The sequence below is a fragment of the Larimichthys crocea genome, chromosome VIII (genome assembly GCF_000972845.2).
Source record: "Larimichthys crocea isolate SSNF chromosome VIII, L_crocea_2.0, whole genome shotgun sequence".
In the NCBI taxonomy this organism is placed as follows: domain Eukaryota; kingdom Metazoa; phylum Chordata; class Actinopteri; family Sciaenidae; genus Larimichthys; species Larimichthys crocea.
This window is the reverse complement of record NC_040018.1, coordinates 20,356,865-20,382,322: the sequence shown is the minus strand read 5'-3', so window position 1 is coordinate 20,382,322 and position 25,458 is coordinate 20,356,865. Positions and strand designations below refer to the sequence as shown.

The 25,458-nt window shown below is 38.6% G+C and overlaps 1 protein-coding gene across 2 annotated transcripts in view; it reads right to left on the bottom strand.

The window, feature by feature from the left end:
- The window catches only part of unc13c (unc-13 homolog C (C. elegans)), a 95,581-nt gene that overhangs the window by 7,630 nt on the left and 62,493 nt on the right, over nucleotides 1–25,458 (bottom strand). The window contains exons 20-30 of one of the 2 annotated variants that reach the window (XM_019278897.2): nucleotides 17,161–17,287; nucleotides 15,629–15,725; nucleotides 14,189–14,332; nucleotides 13,875–13,952; nucleotides 12,007–12,084; nucleotides 10,238–10,264; nucleotides 7,028–7,116; nucleotides 6,531–6,668; nucleotides 4,931–5,054; nucleotides 4,348–4,407; nucleotides 1,929–2,009 (exon numbers count right to left, since the gene is read on the bottom strand). In XM_019278897.2, coding sequence (XP_019134442.2) covers nucleotides 1,929–2,009; nucleotides 4,348–4,407; nucleotides 4,931–5,054; nucleotides 6,531–6,668; nucleotides 7,028–7,116; nucleotides 10,238–10,264; nucleotides 12,007–12,084; nucleotides 13,875–13,952; nucleotides 14,189–14,332; nucleotides 15,629–15,725; nucleotides 17,161–17,287 — 1,043 coding nt within the window. The remainder of the gene's footprint in view (nucleotides 1–1,928; nucleotides 2,010–4,347; nucleotides 4,408–4,930; nucleotides 5,055–6,530; nucleotides 6,669–7,027; nucleotides 7,117–10,237; nucleotides 10,265–12,006; nucleotides 12,085–13,874; nucleotides 13,953–14,188; nucleotides 14,333–15,628; nucleotides 15,726–17,160; nucleotides 17,288–25,458) is intronic. The other variant, XM_010731848.3, reaches the window with a different exon arrangement.

Genomic DNA, 25,458 nt, shown 5'->3' with positions numbered 1-25,458 from the left:
TGTGGTGGTCTAAGTTAAGAAATTGATACAGACTAATCTTATATCCTAAGACGTGCCGGAAAAACCTAGATAGAGATAACATCAACACATTATATATAGCTGCAAGGTGATATTTGAGCCATATCATCAAACATAGAATGACACCCCTAGAGGGTGGATGACTTGTGTGACTGTGACTCAGTATAGTAGGAGGCACAGTTTTCTGCCTTGCTAATGACTCATGAGCCACAACATTTGACCGCCACGTGCCTCTCATGAACTATACATAATCCAGCATGCTGTGGGTGAGTCATGGGTGGAGTTTATCAAGAGAAAGAAAATAAAATCGCACAAACTAAATGGGAAAATACATATAATCAATCCAGAATGTAGCCTAAAGCAAAGAAATCTTATGAATATAAATTCTGTCACAAATGAACTTTTGTTTTTCATACACTCTTGAAGCAAAAAATGGCATCTCTTCTGAACATGTGGAGTCCATTGTAGTCCTGAACAACAAAGCTGGATTTGGTGAAAAAACAAACAACTGCCTTTCTGCTACAATTACTCAAAGGTCAGAGTTTAAAGAAAGGAACAAATGGTGCATTATTGGGAATTAGTAAAACTGACTGCATGCCATCTTTATCACATAGGAAGTCCTCCATGGGAGAGTGCATTTACCCATTATCCCACCCATTAGTTTCCCCAGGTTCAAAGTTCAGTCTGGATGAAATATGTTCATTGGGATAATCACTAGATGCACTCTATTCAAGTAGACCCACTGTGGTATATCTACATATTGTGGTTTATTTCCTAAGTAGACTTTATAATAATTGCTTGTGTGAATCTGAAGGCATCTGCCCCTTTTAGTGCATTAATGTATGTTTGGCTCTATACTAAAGTGTGTACCTTTGGGGTATAATAATAATAATAATTGGACGTACTAGTCTATTACTTATAGTTAATCATATATGTTTGAAGTAGTCTATACATACTGTATATTTGGTTCTACTTGAACGCATCTCATAATTACAGGTTTAAAGATGTTGTTCTTGCAATGTGAAAAACATGATGCCAGTAATGCGTAGCACTTCTTGATCTGATCGGCCAAATTTCCCTAGGCATTACCAAACTGTGTTAATTGACTGTTCTCATTGGAATACTGATGAAAGGAATTCAACAACATGATTGATCTAAACCTGCAGCTAGTTTCCTTAGAGACAGAAGAATCCATTAGTTTTCTCAGCACTTTACGATGCAGTGTTCCCCCAGTGGCACCTCACTATAACTCTCCTCTTGTCCCTGTAGAACTGAGGCTTGGTCTCATATCCCTTTACAACAAACAGTTGTGTGGTTAATTAAGAATGCTGAGTTTCACACTTTCTTTTGCTGAGAGGTTTTGGGAATCTTTCCATTTTCTGGATATTAATTATGTCTCCTCAGAGGAGTCCAGACTATCATTTTGTCATGTGTTTTTAAAAATATAATAGATTTTTTTTTCAAGCATGCTGAAAGCACTTTAATTGGGTTTATCTTTTTGCAACTACATGTTTCTTAAAGAAACATCAAGGAGATAGAAAAGAGAGAACAAATCATACTATCACATAATATAAGTCTCTTTTGAAATTTGTGAGGTGACAGGGAGAAACATTATTCTTTTTCCATTTTAATCTGATGACACTGAAATAAAAATACACAGGCACACAATATAGCATGTTTTTTTCCCATTTGAGACATACCTGTGCTGTAAGGTGTCTGCTTTGACCAGCTCATAGATGCAGAATATATTACACCAAGACCTGAGTGACCCGAGTGTCTTTGGTTTCAATTTCATTTAGCTCAATTTGCAAATTTCTGCCCCGCTGTGTCTTATGAGGCTCTCTTATCTTTTTTAAAGGTCAGATTTAGTCTTGCTGTACAGTGAACAGAATAATCAACATAAAACTCACCTTGATGGTGGGAAGCACAAGGTCCATGGCTGCACACTGTCGTGGAGTCAGACTTCTTGCTTCCTCTCGAATGACATGTTCCTGGAAGGATATCAGATCAAGTCAAGCACTTTACAGCTGGCAAAACATGAACACAAGTCGCTTTTAGATGATAGGAACTTCAAGACAATTTTCACCTTAGAGAACAGTACCAATAACAGCAGAGTGTCTGTGCCTCGCTGTCTAGGACAAGCTCTATCTATTTTAATTATAAAAAATGTTTTTTTGTCAATTATAATTGATATTTTTCTCATCTGTGAATTGATTACAGTAAATAACTTCTGGCATTGCCTTATTTCCAAAGTATTTCTATAATAGTATATTGAAATATGGCATTCATATTTTAAGGGAAACTAAATCACAGATGCAAACACTGCTACATGCATCTGGCCACCCGTGTGTGAAAAGTACACAAGTCTGTAAATTTATGTATTGGTTGCCAAGATTTAATCAGCACCCAACACTAGAAGAGGCGTGTACATCGTGCAGTACTGTGAAAATGCACATCTCATCCATCAAATTAGAGGCTGCAGATGAAATACACTGATAGGTCTTTTGTATTCAGAATATGAGATTTAATCTGCGACAAATCTGTTTTAAACTAATTTTAAAAGGCTGGTGTGAGACGAAAAGCGCTTTAATCAACATCTGTGCTAAGATGTTGTCTGTTTTTGATGCCAAAATTGGACTGGGCCTGCTTGATTTGTATTGACTCAGGTCCAGTAATCTCTCCATTCCGTGAAAACAATGTGATGAGCCCCAAAATAACTAGAGGCTGCAGGCTGGAAGAAATACTTCTCTCTAATGAAAACCCATGATGGACAGTGTGCTTGTTATTTGATGAAAAGAAAGACCTCTTCTTTGGATTCAGTTCATTTTATTCCCAATTTTCGACACGGTTTTTTATTACTCATACATCAAGAATTGTATATTCTTTAAAATAAATAAATATTCCAACTACCTTTACAGGGTTAACGGAAATTAAGCTCTACAAGTGCTCCTTTGTAACATATTTTCTTGGGCAGATTAGTGCAGCCCTGAAATGACCACATGATTTGTGAAGCGAATGAAAGTGGTGGCCACAATACTGTTTATTTACATAATAACATATCAGCCAGACTAACTCTGCTGTTCCATGAATCCATGCCGTTACATGGGTCAAAGGTAATTGAAAAAAGTAAAGAAAAAAAGTGATTTGACAGATTAATTTTATATGTAGCCCCTGTAGTGAGGTTACATACATATTTTAATAATATATTACATAATGATAAGTGAGTAAGGATGTGATTAATTGTAACCAAACGGCAAAGCAGTTATAATTAACTTGAGTAAAAAATCAAAAAGAGAATTTATATACTGGACTATATATATATATATAAAAAAGGATAATTTAATTTTCTTTTGAAAAAAAATTCATTATTTCATCATAAGGAAGAAGGAGGAAGACACACCCATCTGTGTACTGATCTAGGAGTTCCCTCAAAGGACATCTGACACACACAACACACAACACAAACCAGGGTATGAACAAACTAACAAGTAAACATCCATCCATCCATCCATCCATGCATCCATCCATCCATCCATCCATCCATCCATCCATCCATCCATCCATCCATCCATTATCTCGACAAAGCAAGACAGTTCGAACCAGGAACCCTCTGTCAGTGCTAACCACTGCCCCACTGTGCCGCCCACAGGTAAACATTCACACATAAATATTGAGGAGCATGCCCTGTATGACTTTGGGCTAAAATACCTCTCTGAACTATCATCATGCCACAGTTGTCAGTGAAACCACAGTGCAACCACTGATCTGTTCCAACACCTCACTACACAGAGCTCCAAGGACTGAACTTTCTTGGGTCATCAGCACATCAGCAATTAGATAACGGCCTGGATAGTGTTGCACTGAGTGATACTGTACAATACAAAAGCCCACAATATATTCATGCTTCCAAGTGACAAAATCCATATATCCAAATGTGGAGATAAAATAAATCCGGGACCACAATTTGGTTCAGGTGCTAACTCACTCTACTGGTATATTTTAATACAAAAGGTTTGTGTGGAGTGTGGAGGCTAATACAGATTTCTATGATTTCTATGCTGTATAGTGAGTTTCTTGAAGAGCATTTAGTCTATGTATATCTGTATTATCTGTAATACCTCAGTTGTGCTGTTTACGCTACACTATAATACAGTACATAATCCAAGGCTAGCATAATCAAAGATCTCAGTGTATGTGTAAGCATTATGCATGTTTTACTGAGATGACAACAAGTAGGCTTAGCTTTGAGAAATCCCTCTGGAATCCAACATTATAGCATTTGTGTGCTGAGATTAGCAACACCCCGCCTTGGGTTCATCCAAAAATTACCTTCAGTTTTGACAGCTGTCCCAAGTCCTTGGCAGCATTGAAGATCATCTGAGCTCCTTGCTGTTGGAGAGATAAACATTATATTGTTATGGCAAAATACACATGGAAAATAAACTTGGAAATACTCAATAGATACAGTAAATATAAAAACAATTGTGTAATTGTAATTAAGTAATTAATATAGGATGAATAGGAAAAATCTTTAACATTAACTCATCATACTATCATTGTGTTTCACAAGCGGCCAAGAGAGGAAAATGCTTAAAAACTTGCTTGACATGACGGCATTAGACTGCACTTTCATGTTTCCATCTCGGAAATGAGATATTTCCAAGATGAAAAATGTCAACCTGGCTCTTACACAAGGATTAACTGTACTAAAATATTCACTCCACGTGTGTGAAGATTTAGAGATGCCATGTTGTTTCATCTCCTGTACAGTAAATTGAGTGTTATGAGGGAGATTGCTGAACAGATGGAGGAAATAAGAGAGAGACAGGTGGAGGAGAGGAGGGAGGTGGAGGGCAGGCAGAGAGATGAAAAGAGTAACAAAAAAGAGAAAGAGACAGGTAATCAAACTCACACTCTGGTCATTCAGTGGAGGCAAAACAATTGTTCTCTCGATGGTGTTCAGCACTATTTTCCATAGCTCTTTGAGGACTCGTTTCAGCACAGTCTTTTCACAGATCTTGGCAAACAACATCAAACTGCAAAGGGGCAAAAGAAGAGCATTCGTCAGGTCAACAGTCTTAACCAACAAGCTGAAGTGAAGCTCCAAGTGATGACATCTTCATGAATAATATGATTAAATAAAGAAAAACACCTGGGATTCATAGAATAAATGCTGCAGCTTTACTCTTTAATCTTACCCTTTTGTGCAAGCAGGGTTTCAGAGACAGGAGGAAGGATTTGGTATTTCCATATCATTAAGAGGATTCCCTGTAATACTCCATTGGCCTCAATGTCGCTTTGACAAATGGTTGAGAGCAATTCTCGAGGCTCAGCTGAACCATATCATCACTATTCTTTCAAGAATGCCACAGAAGTAAATACACTCCTGAGGGCGAATTAATAGACATTCACATATAATGCAAAATAATAGTGATTATTATACTGCTGCACTGTATCCATTTTATTAGGCAATTTGATTTTGTATTCATTTATCAAAACAAAACTGGAATTAGAAATGGAAATAAAATGGAACTGAAAAAACTCATCATGAGTGGAAGTTGAACTACTGAGTCATGGCATCATCATTACAATACACAAGTAGTCCTGCTCTGTCCAAAAACATTGTACTCTGTGTCATTAGTTAGTTACTGACACATTTAATATAACAGATATAGCAGATAAAAGAATAATCAATTCATTTATATGTACGATATAAAAACTAATTTGTTCAGAAACATTGTTACTGTATAATTGCAGTTTTATAGAGCTTACTTTCTCATTCAGGAATGAACAATATTGCAAGGGGCTAAAACAAACCCAAACATAGAAATAGTGAATAGAACAAGTTGTACAAAAAAGGATTTCCTATTCTACATTCATTACTTTGAGAACTATAATCACAATTGTACAAAATTCTCCATGAAGTCACTTTTGTAAAAGCTGGTACTTGAGCGGCACACATGGCTGGATTTACCTGTTAGGGGTCTCTAGGTGGAAAAAATGCTGTTGGACCCCTACTGACAGCTCATTTACAATCTCAATGCACTTTGTACCTGTTGCTTCAATTAGAACAATAAAGCTAAAACTATTTTGACAGGGTCAACATTAGGTAGTAATGCAGGATTCACCATAACTCATACTGTACTTCAGTAGTCTCTAACACATTGCCATTAATTAAGTAACCAAAACCAATTAGCATGCAGTAAATCTAGGACTTTTGGTGCTCCTTGTGGCCTGGGGCCGTTGGCAGTTTCCCACTTTGTCCAGTTGGACATTGTCCTTAGTTTTAAGAGGACTGGGCATGAACAAGTGGGTACTGTAGGAAAACGCTAAAATGTATTCAATGTTTAACCAGTTTGAGTGAAGAGGAAGAGGAAATGTTTTAATCATTGGTGATATGACTGAAATAATTGGACCCCACTGCTACACCCTGCAAAGACAACTGTGAGTAGTTTAAAGAAATATGTAAGATTAGAGTTTAAACTTTAAGGTTGCATTCAGTGTATACCTACTTTTTATCCAGAAGATCCATGAGAGGCCGGAGGACAGTCTCTGCATCCATGGCAGCGTTGCTTCCTTTGGCCGAACCTTTCATCTGAACCAGCTCCTGGTTCATCTGCTTCACACAGTCCTCGATCACAGGTTTGAAACTGTATGATGAAAACAACAATCCTTGAAATCCTTGTTACCAGGTTCATATTTTAGGCTGCATCAGCAACTCAACTTTGAGAAGGTGCTAGCTCACCCCTGCTGGTCCTATTACATTATTGAAAAGGTGTTAAGAGAGGGGTGTCTTTTGTTCAAGCTGAAACGTTTAGCAACTTGCTGTGCTCACTGAGCATGGTGCACAGCATGAACTCCAGTCAATTATATTTTGAGTACTTGCCTGTCAATAACAAAACTGCCTGTCTTTTAGCACAATCTCTTTCACAGAACAAGACATAGAGATGTTAACCTTAATGAAAATTATCCCACAGAAACACACACATTAAGTCACGCTAATGCTCACCTGGAGCCAAACACTCCGCTGAGTTCATCCAGCACCGTGTTGAGTTTATTCTGCAGTTCCTTTAGCAGATCACTGGCCTCTGCATCCAACTGTCAGTAAAAGACAGACAGTTACTACATCATTACATTTCATATACTAGACCACATTGACTAGACCTCTGAATCTCTGCCTCAACTGGGGTGGCGGTTTTAGGGGGGTAGTGGGGACGACAGGCACAGGAATAACCTGCCTCGCTGGTGGCAGCCCACTCATTCTGCCTGCCATCTGTGCCGAGCGATGTTCTGAATACAAATGGACGGCTCACCTCCCAACGCTGCAATGATGACTGCTTGCCGAGTCATGAGACATGGTGTCAGCAAAGAAACAGCCGGCTAGTGGTCTCTCAAAAGGGAACATTTTTGTGCACTACTACAAAAGTTACAGTGGAGAGGATATGCTGTCAGGCAGCCTCAACATTTTAACAAAAACCTACTGTCATGAATCTATAAAGGTTCTGATTCTGAAATCCTATTTTTAATATTCAAGAAGAAAATGGTTGCTGCAGGGCAAACCATCGATCATTTGTTGGTTACGCTACAAGATTGATTGCAACTTTTCTGCATTTGTTTATTCTATAGGTGTGACTATACTTTTCATCTATAATGTGCCTGAATATCTACAGTACGATATAATTACAAGTCAGACATGGCTTGCAATGAACAATTTTCAATACCAGCCCACACAAACACATTTGCAAAAATTGATTCACAGGATTATATGCCCATGCATGGCATGTGTTGGGTTTCTGCAGTGCCATATTTATGCATGTGCATGTGATGGTTGTGCAGATGTCTGTGTTTGTGTGTGTTTGTGGTTTTGGGCATATTCTGAGAAAATGGATGAGTGGATATGGGATATTTGTGCAGTGCTGTGTGTATGTGTGTGTGTATTTATGTGTCAGTAACATGTATGAGTGCATCTATGTATGTCTGCCTTAATTCTTATGAATCATGTCCGCCATGTACAAATGTCCAAATATTGATGTTTTGGATGGGGGTGGAGAACACATGTCGCTGAGACTCAGTGCCTGAGATGGATGCGTGAGGCCAGGCACCGCACCACATGCATAACAGATCGTTACATTAGACCCGATAAGCTTAGCCATAGAGCCGCTCATCTCACACATTTTAATGGCGGATGGCTCAGCTGGGAAGCGGATGTTTCACCTTTTATAGACATTGCTATTCTGCAGACATGCCTCTATCTGCGAGACAAATGGGACATATTTGTATACATGTGTGTATGCTTGTTCATATGCGCACGTGTTCATACTGCTGTCACCTGAATGAATGAAAAGGACTGCAGCATGTGAGATTTTTCTGTCACAGAAAGAATTGCCCATTGAGGTTGGAGTTGTTTTTTTACTGTTTGAATAACAGATAACATATTTTCAAGTGATAGCAGAAAAATACTGTTGGTCTTTTATCAGTTCCCCTTGGCCTACGGAAAGTCTAAGCCTCTAATCTGCAGCTTGGCAGTCTCTGAAATTGAGATTCTTTTTTTTTTTTCCCAAGAACAGTGTCCTAATGGGAATGCTGGCACAGGAAATTCACTTGGCTGTTAGATCAACCAAGACACCTGTCACCTCATGAGAGGAGAAAATTCCATTCTGACTTTGCGTGGTTCCTGATACTCAAATGTCTACCTGAAGACTGTGATCTTGTCAGAAAGGGCTCCATTCAAAGGTAGTCACAGACATTTGTTTGACTTGCCAAGTGAGGGAGTATTGTAGTTTGAAAATATCAAAGATTCATCTTTTGAAATGTCAGGTTAAAGATAATGTCTAGAATTAGCCTGCAAATAGGATATAATGTCGAGAAAAAAAATGATAAATGTCATTATATATATAAATGTATACTGACTGCTAACAACAACACTACAAGAAATTCTTACACATGTATTCAGTAATTAAAGACATTTGTCAGTATGGTAATTCAACTTTATGCAAAAGGAAACCCAAATTTTGGAGCACCCCACTCCGCCATGGTAGTTAGTTTCATTTAACACAGATGAACATTCAGAGTGTACAAACTCTTTCCTGGCTGACGGCCTATCAACAGCAGCCCAGCTTTGCCTGTTTCAACAATACAATATCTACTCATTGGCAGGCTGTTAGTCTGAAACAAACTTTGTCCTAAACATTGGCAAGTAAATAAAGGTTTAATAAACCACCATTTCTAAAGTAAGAAAAGCATATTAACAAACAGGGCCAGCTCTCAAAATAAAGCCTGATACCAATCTGGGGATTCACTCCATGACTATTGTATAAATGTGGGCATTGAAGAAGATTATTGCTAATCTCTGTTATTGGTAATGCTATGATAACTGCACTTGGTAATTGCATTGGCTCTCTGGCAGTTAATTGCTGATAGGGACATATTCTGTAATGAAAAGGCTACTGTGCAAAGAGGAAACTATGGGGAAAACTTTCACCTGAAATACACCTTAGCTGTATAATTAGTATTCAAGAGAAATGACTTGCAGATAAGACAAAGATATGCCTGATTGTCCATTAACAATGAATATCCATAACTTTACTTTCTGACAGGGTGTAAAGACTTCTGGTGTCGTTATTCTTCCGACAATAATGGCCTGGTAATGATCCACGTCTAGATCTGCTAACTGGTGGGGAGGTAGCAGCACCTTGAGCTGAGGGCACAGCTGGAGACATTTGTAAGTGTTTGAGAAGCTCATTAAGCACAGCCTGAAAAATCCTGTCTGAAGCATTTTGTGGCTGCAGCCTGGGGAATGGATAGATATGATCAAAACCACAGCCAACCACTTGGTGAGCCTCTGAGTCTGCTCTTTGCTTTGGGGAAAAAGGAGGGGACAACAAACTAAAGTAAATATCGCACTTCGAAATTAGCCATGGATAGAGAAGTGGCAGAAGGAAAAAAAAAAGCAAGCTAAAAATAAAGATGGGATCGGGTGGGTTGAGCCACTATCCCCAGAGCGCTAGGGATGGTGAGCTTGAGCAGCCTGTCCAGAGGCGTGATGGGTAATTCAGATTCCGTATGCTCTGTGGCACATGCGGCTGGAGGGGTTGGGGGTGGGGTGAGAAGCATAGGAGCGTGAGGGGTGGCAGGGAGGCAAAGGGGGAGGGGGCGTGGTTTTTCTCGTATCATTTGGTATATGGTGGGAAGGGGTGTTGACGAGTCCTATTGCACACACCTTACAGAAGGACACAACCCCCTCCTCCTGGAGACAGAGAGAGAGAGCACAGAAAGGAAACGGGGGGGAAACAGAAGACACAACGACAGGAGACAAAACGCAAGGCAAGACAGGCATTAGATATTGAAGAGAAACATGCGTGTAAGTCATAAGAAGCCGAAGCTGCTGCTTCTCAGGTTAGACTGCCAGACTGACAGGTTGACAGGGGAAAAAAATCATGTTCAAATCCAACACACAGACTTATAGGGTTTTAACTCAATATTTACACACGTGTTAAACACAAGGGGGATTAGAAGTGGGCAAATTATGATGGGGACACAAACAAAGTTGTAGTAGGAATAGTAGTAGAGGCAGGAGTTGAAAAGTTGATATTAGCAAACTGAACTACATGTCAGGTTAGTCTATTAGATGCTGAAGTACAGAACTAAGGGAAGGATTACAGCACATCACTGTTGAGGTCAATTCACTTTCATATGAAAGGTCATCTGAAATAATCATTTACATAATCGTGACAAAGCATTTATTTCACAGCAGAGTGCCGATCTGAGCATGGAGGTTTAAGCCTCCATAATATCAGGCATCGGTGTTGAAGTGTTTTTTAGCAAAACACTGACTCCGTTGAAACCCCGGGGAAGCTGTTCTTCAGCTAACCTTGTGGTTTGACCCAGGGGCGGACTTACCATTAGGCAAACACAGGCAATTACCTGGGGCCCTAGGATTTCCAGGGGCCCGCAGACATCTCATAAAAACTGATTAATAAAGGTTTCTTCGATTTAAAGCAATTAATATTGTTTTAGTGTTAATTCGCGCGCTTAAAAATCCATAAAAATGCTTAATCTATCATAATCGTTTTGACAGCTCCTCCCTCCCTTTTCATGCAATGGACTATTCCATGTTAATGCGCATGTGCAGGCTTGATTCAGGAAGACGGTACCAAAACAAACTTGTTGGCGCGGTTTTGAGTCGAGAAAAATAAAGCAGAGTTATCCCAGTGGAGCGGAGAAGAGGAGAAGGCGAGAGGAAAGTAAACAGTTTTTATCAAAACTACAAAAAGCGTCAACCTTTTTCATAATGACACCGAATCTAGGTACTCGACAACAGCAAGAACCAGGCGCTCTTGCCAGTAGTAGCACTGCTGTCAGTGTCAGCCGAGGAGGAGACGAAATGGAGAGTGACACAAGTGGCGCTTTTCATCATGAAGAGTATTAAAGCGGTTGAAATAGTAAACTATATTTAATTCTGATTAATGTTCTTATCAATTACAGTAAAAGCGATGAGATGATTAACTTGTTGGATAATAATCCTCAAGAAAGATTTTAAGGACTTTATCTAGCTCAGGAAATAGGATAATTTTCACAAATTCACACTGTTTAGTTGATTCAAAATCTTTGTTTGATGATAAATATTATTAGTGAATTAAGCTGTCAAAAATTGTAACAGATTTCAAAAGCAGAGTGGCCTGAATTATTTACTCACCTTTTGTCAAAATTTAACTAAAATTCAGCACTTGTAGAAATGCATTTAGTTACGTTATGTTACCAGGTACGAGAATGTGGAGGGCCCGAATGACTGGGTTTGCCTTGGGCCCCCAGATGACTAAATACACCCCTGGTTTGACCTTCCAGTGGTAGGACAAAGATCAATGCAGTATTGCATGTAATAATTTATATGCTGCTAAAGTATTGACAATCTCAACTGAAAGTGAATTACCTCAAGACTTGACACAGGCATAGCAGACATATACACTTATTACACAGGAATGCACAGACCTGTTTGCCACCCATGGACTCAAACATCTTCTCCAGTTGGACACGGAGCTGCTGAATGTTGTTGAGGATGATGCAGGGCTGTGAAAGTACAAGAATAAATATAACTAGGTTGTTTTGTGTTGTCCATGTATGATGTATGTGTGACAAGAACATCAAATATATATTTAATGTTGGTGACATCCTACATTCAATGTCCTATTTTTTTTTTTTTTTTTACAGCTATTGACACTGTGCCGTGACAGTTTGTGAGCTTGAGACTGGCCCATATAATTGAAAACACATTGCAAAACGTCAAATGGGTAAAAACTGTCAAACCCATCAGTTTTGATTTCCTGACACATCATCTATACAAAGATGCAAGGTTTCAACACATCGTCGACAGCCAGCTGGGAAATGCAATACATAATACAAGAGGGAGAGAAATATCTGCACTGAATATGTCAGGCATTATCGATTCTCAGCTCCACAACAAGTTTAACAGATGACAGACATTAATCACACTGCTTTATATGGAGACTATGAATAATACTTCAGTTTTCACTCACATATTATGTTCATTATCGGCCCAAAAAACAACTGACAAACATACAACACCCCAAAATTATGACAGTGGTAATGGGTGGTACTAAAATAATCACTCTGCACCCCACAGACAAAGGATGATTGGTGTCTTTGAATCCGCAAAGCAGCCAATAGCGTCTCTGCGGCAACACATAATGAGTCAACTAGATTTATGAACACATTTGTATTGGAGTGATTGGATCTGAAGAACAATGGAAATTTTCCTCAGCTACATATTACCAACTTGAAAGAGGGTGAAACATAGAGAATAAAGGGTTTGGTTTGCTAGCAATTTCACTGGATATGTTATAACGAGAGGCTGGCTGCAGATACCAAAGAGTGAAAAAAGACAGCTATTTACCATTTACAATATTTAGTGGGTTAATAGTGTTTGAGTAGGATGATGCTAAGCTAACACGTCTGTCTGCAAATATTATTAGTATCACAAAGAAAAATCTGGATTCTTAAGATGATTGGTTTTTCTCTTTGAAAAGCATTTTTCATGATATCACCATATTATCATGGTGTTTTTTATGGTAAATATTGTATACTTTTACCCCTTTAGACTTATCCTTAAAGCAAACAAGAGCAAACTTTTAACAGCTCATTTCCACATTATGGCAGAGATTTGCATGTAATGATTTGATTTTTGAGTTTAAAATAACACTGCCCTCTCTTAATGTATGTTTCAGTGTGTTGGTGGCAAAGACAGACAAACTTTATGTTTCTGGTACAGATGGCTATGATTTAGGCCATATGCTGTATATGTAGCAAATTAGAGATCTGGTTAAATTTAATGTAATATTGCTGCTCTGCAACTCCGTCTGCCTTTTTTCATCATCTGTCTGTTCAGTCCTGTCTCTGGGAGGAAGGACGTTTCATGTTTTCTCTTGGCCAATTGTAATGAGCCTGTCAACACTGTAAAGAAACATCTGCCATACCCTGCGTGTTATCTCTCACTTCAACTACAAAGACCTGCGTGGATAATTAGGATACTCAGAAGACGGCATTTAGTCATCTGTCACATTAAACAATGGACAGAAAATACCAATGATTTTTTCCCTATCAGCTATGAGCTGTGAGTGTGAATAATTGCATGGGGTTTAATAAAGACACTCTTAAGAGCATTACAGAAGACAGGGCAGGGTTCAACAGACAGGGCTGCTGTCTGAAATGTGTTCCACCTGGTCTCCATACAAACCGCTGTTAGAGACAGTTATCATGGAAACACCATTACCTGAGTTACCATATTTGCATTTTGACCAGCCTTTGCTGTTAACATTTACAGACTTTGAGTGGGAACTTACCACGTTCTCCTTACTCAAATGCAAAGGAAAGTCCTTGGATATGATTGCGGCATATTGCAGAAGAACTTTGTTGATAGTCTGTAGGGAGAGAGACAGTTTTATAATTACAGTTTGTTTGCTGTTCTATCATTGAATTTCTGCGACTCACTGAAAAAGAATTAAAGCAGTCACAACCTAATAACAAGATAATATCAAATAGAACAAATAGACCACAGAGTCTCCTTAGATCAATGGCAAACTCTTTAACTGTGAGTTATTACTCCCCACAGGAGTATTCAGGATTCGCTTGAGAGGGAACTTTCACTGAATCTGACCTTCGCAAAGCGGCACATGAAGTGAGCCAGAGCTTGTGGGTTTGGACACTCCAGCTTCTTGATGATCTCAAAACTCTGGTTTAGTTGAGTGAATACATCCACCACCGAACAGGAAAATAGGGCGTGCTCTGAAGTTTGCTGGAACTGTTGCAGGAAAGAGGGGAAGGGCGTGAGGGAAGGGAGTATGATGGAGGAGTAGGAAGAAAAGTGAGGAGAAAGAGACAGATGTAGAATCTCAGATATTAAGCTCATTATCGTGAGACATTATTTCAGACAGTGCAGACAACATTCGAATAATGTACCAGTTGCTCCATAACCACATCACTCAGAGCAAGAATCTAGACCACTTAGAGCTAATGACCCTAGCAGGTTGATGTACCGTTAACCCTTGATGCGTGAATGCTCAGTAACTGCTTAAGTGCACTAATGACACCCTATGTGGAGTAGTTTCTTGAACGCTTTTGAATTCCTGCATTTATTCAAAAGCTCTCCATATGTTTCATGTGTTAAAGTCAAGATGGTTTTATCTTTTAACATTGTCGTTGCACATTTTGAGTTAGACTTTTCAGCGAATGGCAATCAACAACTTACAGTGAACCAGAGTGAACGTGACCTTTAGGGAGATAATAAACTGTGTAACTAAACAGACCACATAGTCAGACTGTATTACTTAAAAATGGATCCTGCACTTGAAGCACCATGTCTTTTGTTTAGACCCTGCCAGACTGACAAACCTCTACAAAATTAAAACTTCATGTCTCCCCTTTTCTCTCTCTAAGTTTGTAGTATTCAAGCTCATGAGGAGATTGAGTTGAAAAGGTGATACAGAACCACAGAAGATATTATACAAATGTACACTTTGTGTATTCAGTACTAGTGTAGTACATCTTATCTTAGTGGCTTTAAAAGTATTATACTGTCTTGAAGTAAGTATGAGTTTAATTGAAATAAAAAAGCTTTACTGTTTAACTTAAACTTTGTTTAAATTTAGCTGTACCAATGCATAGTACTTTTATGTGTTTAGCTGCAAGAGATGACATAAAACACATGCATGTCTTTTTTCAGATACAAATGAACACACATGAACAAAAATACATATAGAAGTAAAATAATACACTCAATATTATTACTTGCAATTATTTCTGGGCCAAACACACATTTCCATTTCCTCTCATTATTGCCTCTATGACTTTTACCTCCCTCAAAATCATATTTTGCTTCCTCTTTGCTTCCTTTTTTTATCAATTTATAATTGGAATTTCATTCATCTGCTGGTGATTTCTCTGAGAGAGGAGTGCTTTTTACTTTTGTGTTAAAGGCCTTTATCCACTACACCCTCTTTCATCAAGAGCTATGTTCAGTCTGTTCCTGTGAATAAGAAAGAGGTCTTAAGTGGATTGGTAGGTTAAATATAAAAAAAACCTTTAGTGGTATACTCACTCCATCTTTCTTGTCCCTTTCCAGTGCTCCATTCAGGAAATCCATAGCAACGTCCTCGTTCTCATCAAGCCACTGAATGACGAATGGCTCGAACCACCTAAAAAAGAAAAAGCACTCTTTTACTGAAGGTTCAAATCATAGTTAAAAGTATTTTTTTTTAGCATTTGGTTCATCTCATCTGTCTGGGGCACCAGATGAGTCAATGTTGATTATTCGAACAATCCTAGGACCAAGGCTTTTTATCTATTTAAACATTTTAGGGAAAACCACAGAATTTATGGGAGATCAATGAAAATAGATTGTGTTACATTTAAAAAGGTATCCTGAAAAGACCTAACAGAGTTCAGTGTGGGTTTTGGCCAAAGCTGCAATTCATGCAGGCAATGGTATCGGGTTTCAGTTTGTGGACAGATTAGACTATGAGGCTCAGACAGAGGACAGCAGAGGACAGGACAGGCCGGGACAGATGAGTCGGGTAAGGAAGTACATTTGTTAGCTGAATAATAATGCTGTACTGTCTGTTTCACTTTGCCATTTCCTTGTTTAATATAGTGCCTGAGTTTGTCCTCCGAGCAACGGATGTCCCCCCCAAACTGCTTTGTACTCTGGCTAAGGGCATCGGCTACAGGAGGGAAAGCCAATAAATAAGGTGGGCGTGGCGACAGAGAAAGAGAAGAGAGACAGGCAGACAGAAGAGAATGACTGTGTGTGTGTGTGTGTGTGTGTGTGTGTGTGAGAAAGTGTGTGAGAAAGTGTGTGTGAAAGTGTGTGCTTGTATGATGTGTATGCCTCTGGAAGAATCAATCCTGCTAGAGATGGTGTTTGAGTGACAGTGTTGGAGACGGGGAGGGAGAGTCATTACTCTGATAGACTGGCAGGATGAGAGAGGGCATTGCGTTCCTTGCTTGCATTTCACGTTTATATTGCAGCTATCCCTGCTTTTCTGCACGATTATGCATGCACAATGGAAAAGATGAAGAGAATACGTGAAAAGAAGAACTAACGCATCCTTTTAGGTTATGAATTTGTTTCCTCATTCAAAACAGTTTATGATCAACTTGTTTAAAGACTGCCAGCACAGATTATACGAACATGACAGTTTTACAGATTCAGTCTGAACCAGAAATTGATCGTAGATACCATGACTGAGACTTAGCATTACAGAATGTTTCTCCTTTTATTCAAGATGCTGTAAATCGTTTTGGTATAGAAAAATATTACATCAGCTTACAAAACAGATTCATGTGGAGTTCCACAGAGATCAATACACGGGTCCCTCCTTTTCTCCCATTTATGTAAATAAAATTGACGTGACTTTATTATAAGGATTTTCATTTTTTGTTTCACCAATAGCACAAACTGGGTTATGATTAGCCACAGAAATAAACACTCAGTGTTAAGTAATATAACCAACTAATTGTTAATAGAGGTCCATCTACATACTTTTGATCATAACATAATGTAAAGCTCTATGCATTTGTCTGTGTCTCTGCATGTACTGTGCATATGTGTAAAAATGAGAGGACACTTACAGTGAATACTCGGGCGAAACACCCTTGAAGGCCGGCAGGTCACGGACGTACTCGTTGTGGAACCATTTGACTTTGAAGTGAAGATTCATGTATTCAGTACTTTTGCATAGGCGTTGCTTATCATGTTCTGTAATGCAAATAAAAACATGAGAAGCAAACATGTTATCATATGTAAATCAACGGAGGTCAAACACTCTGAACACCTGTGTGAAATTGAAGGGCAGCATGGCAGCATCTAATTTTCAGTCTATAATATAGTGAATTTGTTGCATGCACCTCAGTTTCTTAGAACAGCTCCTTCCTGCAAAGAACACACAAACACAAGCACTGACACATACTGACACTCACTGATAGAAATGTGCAGATATCTTAATAAGGATAAAAAAGACCTGGGTGGGAGTGGTTACTTTTAATCTTAACAGGCTCAATTATGTACAGCCTCGAGCTATCAAAGAATAAGAAAATAAAACTGAGCCTGCAAACGTGTCCATCCCCCCTTAACAGAAAGAAAGTCCTTGAATGACTGGAAACAAACGAAAGCGAAAATGGGAATAGGCTTTCATGTCAGCTGACATGGCTGTTGAGTCATTTAGTCACTGTAAATCAGAACAATTAAACGTTTCCATGGGATCCCCCGGAGGAGAAATGGATGTGATGATTTGATGGAAATCAATGAAGTAAAAACAGCAAGAGGATCATAAAAAAGAGAATTCTGCAATGGTGGGTAAACTAAATTGTCTTTGCTACATTCCTGAAGAAAGAAAAGAAACAGCATAGAGGAAATATCATGGCAACATAGAGGATTATGGGCACACTTGTAGTATGATGAAAATAAAATAAAGGAAACCATCATTGCGTAATATATAAAACAGAATATAGATCAAAGGCTAGCAAGTGTGTCAACATTGCATGCAAGATAAGAGCAAAGGCTCTGTAAGAGGGTAAAGCCATGGCAGCAGCTCTATGAGGCTGTAGTTAGGCAAGAGATGGTTTAGAAACGACACTGAAATGTCATTTAGCGTATCTGTGTCACGTGGGAGAGACTAGTCACAGGTCTGACTTATAGATTATAACCGATTCTTTCACCCCACAGTCACTGATGGACCCATTATTCACAAGTCACATATCTTTAGAACATTTTGGCACTAAAATGTCATTTTCAGACAGACAAATCACTAGAAAATTAACTTCTAATTTCGCAAGATCTGGCAACACAGATATCTCCTCTTTTTGTTGGTGCTAAATCGTCAGTCTGGTTTCACCAAAGATGAATTATAACAACTTTCTGAACAGTCTCTGGCACAACACAATCTGCTTTTATCCATCCACATGACATTCAAAACTTTACCGTACTGAGACTTGGCCCTATCTGGACACAAATCTTCCACAGGGCTAAAGATGCTGGAAATTTAAAGAAGCAGGGAAAATGTATTTTGAATTTCACAGCAGGTGCTTCTAAATGGTGAAGCAGAAATGCAAAAGACACACATATTCACACACTCTTGGCAAATAAAAGATACATACATTCATGTCACATCAAAGACATGTTTAAATCCACGCATTGCACCCAGGCTGTCGTGCCTTAATCCTGATAAGAACCTCAGCGCTTACTCTGATGAATAGTGCAACGCCTGCCAGGCTACACTCTTCTTTAAGCTCAGAGGAAAATATTTACATATTTATAATTAACATATTTACCTGTGAATAATATACAAATGAATAATGAACAAAGTGAGGTTAAATTTCATTAAAATGACAAAGGGAGGCTGTGATATATTTTTTTTCAGCATTTATGTGGTTGAATTAGCATTAACTTACAATTTTGTATATATATAGTATACACCACTGTCTTAAGGTTTGAGGTAACTGCATAACTAGATGGGACAGAATAGTGTTTCAGCAAATTTCATTTAAAGGTTTGACATTATTGGTCTCTTGAGAAAATCTGTCAGTATAGCAGATAGAGAGTGGGTGTGAAGATACTGTACTGTATAATACAGTATAAGACGTATGTAGATAGTTGCCATGGCCACCATGGCTTAACACATACTGTAGGTAACAGAGTCATAAATAGAACATTCATTAGCAGAAAATGCACAGCTCTGGCAAGACTGTGGGAACTGTATTGCAAAGATTTGCGAGATTTGTTGAACTCATACAGATAATGCCTTTGTTCATCTTGCACATATAGATTTGAACATATTTTCATAAATCCAATTATTTAATGTTGTAAATAAGCACTTTACAGTTATTTTCATCTACATGTAACCTTCATGGCCCCAGTGGTTTTAAAGGTTGAAACTGCTGATAGATTTAAGATTTCGCCTGGATTCAATCTGTCATAGAAGGAGCAGGTGGTTTAAAGATTGTGAATATTGAATCAAGGTTGTTTTACTATAGAAGACCCACAGTTATTCGGCTGCAGAGGCTGCGTAATATCTGAACAGAGGGATCCACTGTGGCAGTGGCGCTTTAATAACAGAGCTGGCACTGCAAGGCAGCTTATATACATACAGGATCGACCCACACACAATCACAGTTTGTCAGCCTTTCTGCCCTAAGCTCTGACTGCACATATACACACCCTCACTGTCACACACTCACAGTCACCTAAAGGAAGCAGATGGAGGTCAGTTTGGAGACAGAAAAGCAGAGGTCAGCAGGTGTTTTGTTTGGTGCTGTCAGACAGAATGTGCTAGCTTGCTATGTGTGAGTGTTTGCAGTGTGTGTGTGTGTTAAATCATGTACATATATCCTGTTTACATACATGTTCAATTTGTTTCTACTGCCAAAAGTAAGAATTTGTTGATGTTACCTTGACTAGAAGGTTTCAACAACTTGCATGAATCCATCTTTAAATCCAAAGACAATATAGGCGCATGAGTGAAAAGAACAAGTTTGGTGCATCTGAGTAGAGTCACCAGTCAGTGCTTTGTTTTTCTACAGATAAATTCATTTACAAGGTGAAGTAAAACTAGTATGAAATAGGTCTGTTCGTATTGTACTTAGAGAGCAAAAGAGCTAAAAGTAGTAAGTTTGTACTTCCTGTGCCTTTAGAAAAAAGTGAATGCTCTGGAGTTAACTGATATTCTCTGACATTTGTTTTTCCTTGCCTAAAAGTGGAAATGTCCTGATGGTGGCACTAGAGTGAGGGTCAGGGCCAACAGAGGTCACGAGAACTTCAAAATTCATTCATTCATTCAACTAAATTTCTTTAAGTATCTTAGAGCAACATTGCTCAGTGCATTACTCTTAAATACACGCAAAATATGTCAATATTATTTGTGACTGAATTTATTTACTGAATGGAATGGATAATTGTCAGTGCCAATATTCTGTATTAACATTTCTTTCAAGCTTCAAAATTTGTGGTATGAAGATAGAAATAAAAATATCTAACAGAGATTTAAAAAAGTCTTGCAAAGTTTTTGGCTTTCAAAATTCTGTGCTTCTTTTCATACTGATGAATGAAAATGATATAATTTTCTATTCACTGGTTCCACTGTGACGGACTCCACAAGGGGCGTTGTTTTAAAAAATACTGCAATAAAACAAACAGAAGATGCCTGACGTCGGAATGAGTCATCTATTTTTTTCTTTCTTATATCTAAGAAGTTCAACTAAAATGTTGGAAGGTAATAGACATTTCTTGTGTTTTCAAACACAATCAAGGCCTCCTCAAATTAATTACAGGCTGCCGAACTTCAGTATGATTAATGTAGCATTCATTGGAGAATTTCACGCCACAACAGTAATTATTTTGTAAAGCTGAAGTGTCAGAGTTTTCGAACGGGCAATCTGTCATTTTAGAAGGTAAGTCAGTTTATATTTATTTATGCTGTTCATGCAACCTCCTGGAGCCTCTTCATGGTGTTACATGGATTGTAACATTAAAAAAATACAAAAGCATTAAACATAATGTGTATGCATGTGCAATTCCTGTGGTGCCACAAAGAACATGCAGAGGTACAATGACATATGTTTTATCATTTTGTATGGCTGATTGAAGAGCGAATACAGTAGTTGCATACAAATACGGTACCACAAAGCGTTCTGGTCTGTAATGAACAAAAAAATTGTCATTGTTTATCATCCATATATGAGCTTCATTTGCAGTTTTCATTATTGATGCACAAGATTAACAACATGACAGGCTTCTTTGCACATCACATCATAAGCCTGTGTTTCACTGGTTTTATGCACTGCAAACCATGGATGACGCTGACATTAACATCCTGCGTTGGATGCACACACTTCAATAAAAAAAATAGTTTTTTTCTCTGCATCACTGAGATCCCTCCTCCCTCATTTTCCCACATCTATACTTTAAAAAAAATCCAACAACAGGTGTGATTGTTGCAATTGTTCACTGCCATCTGATGTGATGCAGCAGAATTATGACTATGAAGTAGACTGTAATTGTTTTGGTTATAGTGATGAAGGGACAACTTACACTTCATCTATTTAAGTGCCTGTCTTCCAAACTGCATTACTGTATAATGGTCAATTCTCTGTTTATGCAATTACACAAATGGCTTGTGGCACTGTACATCCATACCTTGCCACTCTCTACTTCCTAGACAACAAGCCCGGAGAGGCCAGACTGACCTCTCTTCTTCATTTAGTCAGACATTTTCATTATGGGTTATTGTGATTAGCACAGCTGCTTAATAGATAATGTTACTGGCTAATGATTAATCGCCACACCCATCCTATTCATAATCTACTTTATTCTTTGCTTTCTTGCCAATATATATATATACGACCATATATAAACAAAAGTATCAAATGTGCATGAATGTGCTCTGTATGCATATTACCTCACATTACAATCAGGTCATTTAAATAGAGCCCTCTGTGTGTCCATTTCTGTGTGTTACATTTTTCTTGCTTGTGTGCACACACAGCGTTCTATGTTCATGTATGCCTTTGTGCCCTGCTGGTGGTAAACAGTGTGGGCTGTCCTGAGGGAGGAGTAGGCTCAAGGTCCCTGGTGGGGATGTCATCTTGTCTGACTCAGCCCACAGGGACAGACAGACTCACAGGAGACTCACTCACTCTCTGCCTCATTGATTTAAATGCCGTGGATATTATGATGAACTGCAGCAGCTCACCACAGCATTTCCATCTTCTAATTATTATTCAGTGAATATATCTATAGGAGTGTGTGGTTAGACAGATTTGCTTGAGACAAAAGGCTAGAGGATCAGAATGGCAGCCAGGCCAGTATAGTTCTCTCTGTGACATAATTCCTTCATCTTGGCTTCTGACCCAGTTCTGTCAAAGGGCCTCCTAAGATGTATCGCAGGGCCCTACTGACACAGCTCTGGTCTAACACCAGAGCCCACAGAGACACTAATTCCTATTGATGTGACTCAAACATTTAATGTGTTAGGACACAGCCAAATGTATGACTTACTAATGTATGCATGCACTTTAGTGCTATGTCTGTCACTGCACTATATTTTTATGTATTTTTATGTGGCTGCCTTTATGTCCAAGACAAATTTCCCTTGGGACAAGTAAAGTATTCTTGAATCTTGACGTAAGAGTCCACCCTGGTTCAGTAAAGTGAATTGTATTTTTATAATATATTTTATATATGTTCATAATCAATATTTATTTTTATCAGCTTTATTAAAAAAAACACTAAAATAACATATTGTACAAGGATTTCTTTACGAGAGAGAATTTACAGGACTCATATGTAGCACAAAATCATTTCCAACAGATGGAAACCACAAGATAATCTTTTTTTAAATGGGACTGACCAAAGTTATTACATTTGATGGAGAGAATTTATTAAGAATTTATGACATCTGCATGCATGAAATAAATGCACTACCTGCATCGCTCACTCAGCGCTAAATAACCTCCATCAATATAAAAAGTCAGATGCGGTTAGCTGAGGCACAGAAAGATCAGGATTGAGTGGGCAGCACTGTACTGAAAATTGCACAAAAAGTATTAGACACTAAGAGTTGGAGAAGAGACTAGCTTATTAAAATCACACTGCAGGACAGTACGCAGCCTTTAGCCACGTCCCAGCCCCGTAAACAATGTCTTTCTGTGGAAACAAATCTCCTGTTGAAAAGGTACATTAATTCAAATTCAATTAAAATATTCTATGGAGTGAAGCTGTTCCAACAGGCTGAAGATGAGTTAATGGGCTGCTGGAGCATTGGATCTTTAATGACATGCTCCAGAGACCACAGCCATTAAACAGCGATACAGTGGATATACAGCATGTACTGTACTGCAGAACTTTATCCCACAAGTAGCAGCACTAGTTTTTCTCCTCTTGATAAGGAATCCTTGTTTGATGGTAAACCCAGTGACGTTATTGACGCTTACCCTTTAATAAGTCACACTTTTGATTCTAGTGAAATGGGAGATCTCCTCCTCTTTTATCTGTTCTGTTTAACTTATGTGAGGTTCAGTGAGCTGGCTCCCCACCACCTGACGGCTGATTTATTTGAATCTGAACTTTAAATAGCATGTGACTCTGTCTGTCAGTGGTCACTGAATCACTGAGTGCTCTTTTGAGTGTTTATCAATCTGACAGTGATATCAGCTATAGCCATTGTGTCATTCACATCCTCCTCCTTTTCTGTTTCTTATTTTATCTTCTCTCTTTTAGTCTTTAGCTCTACCTCCTTCTGTCAACTCTTTCTCTCTCCCTCTTGCACATTCAGAGATTCTCACAGAGATGCTAAAATTAGCAGCATCCATTTCTGCACCAGCACTGGCACCGGAGGCCTCCAAGCAGGAAGCAGAGAATGCATCAAAGACTTCATTAGGTAATTCACATTCACGTGTGTGCACAGACGCCGCTACACACACACATTCCTCTTTTATTCCCATTCATTCTTTTTTACTGACGTGCGCAACTGAATACCTCCACAAATACGCGGCTGCACGAGCGCACAAACAAGCATGCCTGCACGCACAGACAAACGTGGAGAAACACAGGCCGACAAAACAGAACATGCTGGCCCGCCTCCTTCAGGGTGTCTCTGTCAGCTGCCCTGCCAGTTCTGCATGCCTTCTTATGTAAACAGGTCACTGTGAGTTACTTCCATTTATCTGAATGAGAAAAATGGGCAGCAAATTGGACAGGCTTTGTGTACATACCACTGCATGAGGGAATAGGTACATACACACTACATGATGAATGTGTGTACAATGTGCAGAGATTATAAATGTGAGGTTGCACTTTTCAACAACTTTTTTACTGATTATTTCACACACATAGACACACACACACACTGACGGTATCTGATTGTGGAGACAGGAAATGTCACACTTGCGTGCCCGTTAGTAATTTTCTTACATGCTGGATGAAAAACATGAAATCAAAGACGACCCAACCAAAACAATCAATTTCTAGTGTTCCTCCTGCAGTTTCTCGTCATGGATGTGCAGCTGAATGATGTTGTGACCGATTTTTGTAGAAAGCAGTGAGCAATTATAAGTAATTAAATCCAATGTGTTCTCACTTCTTCTTTTTCTCTCTCTTTTGTAGCCCCATGTATCTAGACCAAGACCAAAGACACAAATGTTTAGATGTGCCAGATACATGCATTTTTAGGCCAGTAAAAGTAATTATTTACTTTTCCATTTGGGTAGCATTGGCTTACACTGCACATTTCATTCTGCGTGTCAGTGTTATCAATTGAAGATCAAAAGATCTCTATCAAATGATGGAGAATTCATTAGCTGCACTTCTATCTCCCTGTGAGTAGAAAGACTTGCCATCGAGTGCAGCATGTGAGCTAGTGAGGCCCAATTTGATTTAAAGTGAAAACACACACACTATATCTACTCTACTATGTGACATATATATTTTTTTATTAACAATGGTAAATCACGACAAGCAGGCTAATATTTCCATTTAGCTATAAAGAGCATTTTAAACTATAAAAATGTTTTTTGATAATGTGATTCACACGAACACCATCCACTTGTAAAAGTAAAGTTGCACAGCAGCAATGTATTATGAGGCACTCTGTAATGTTAATTGGACAGGATAGTCAGATATTAATGTCAGCGTATCACACATCCAAGCATTTTAAAGATGCACATCATCATCATATCCTGCAACAAAAACACACTCGACTCACATACTTGGGATATTAAGTGTGAGTAATACACATGGGGAAATCAATAAAAGTGTGCTCTCCTTTCCAAGTTTCAACTGGCACCATCTGTTTTTTTATGTGGTTTTACAATCTATACAGTAAAACACATTATGTGGTTTACAATGTGCATGTTTGCACCACAATGTTACGAGGTTTA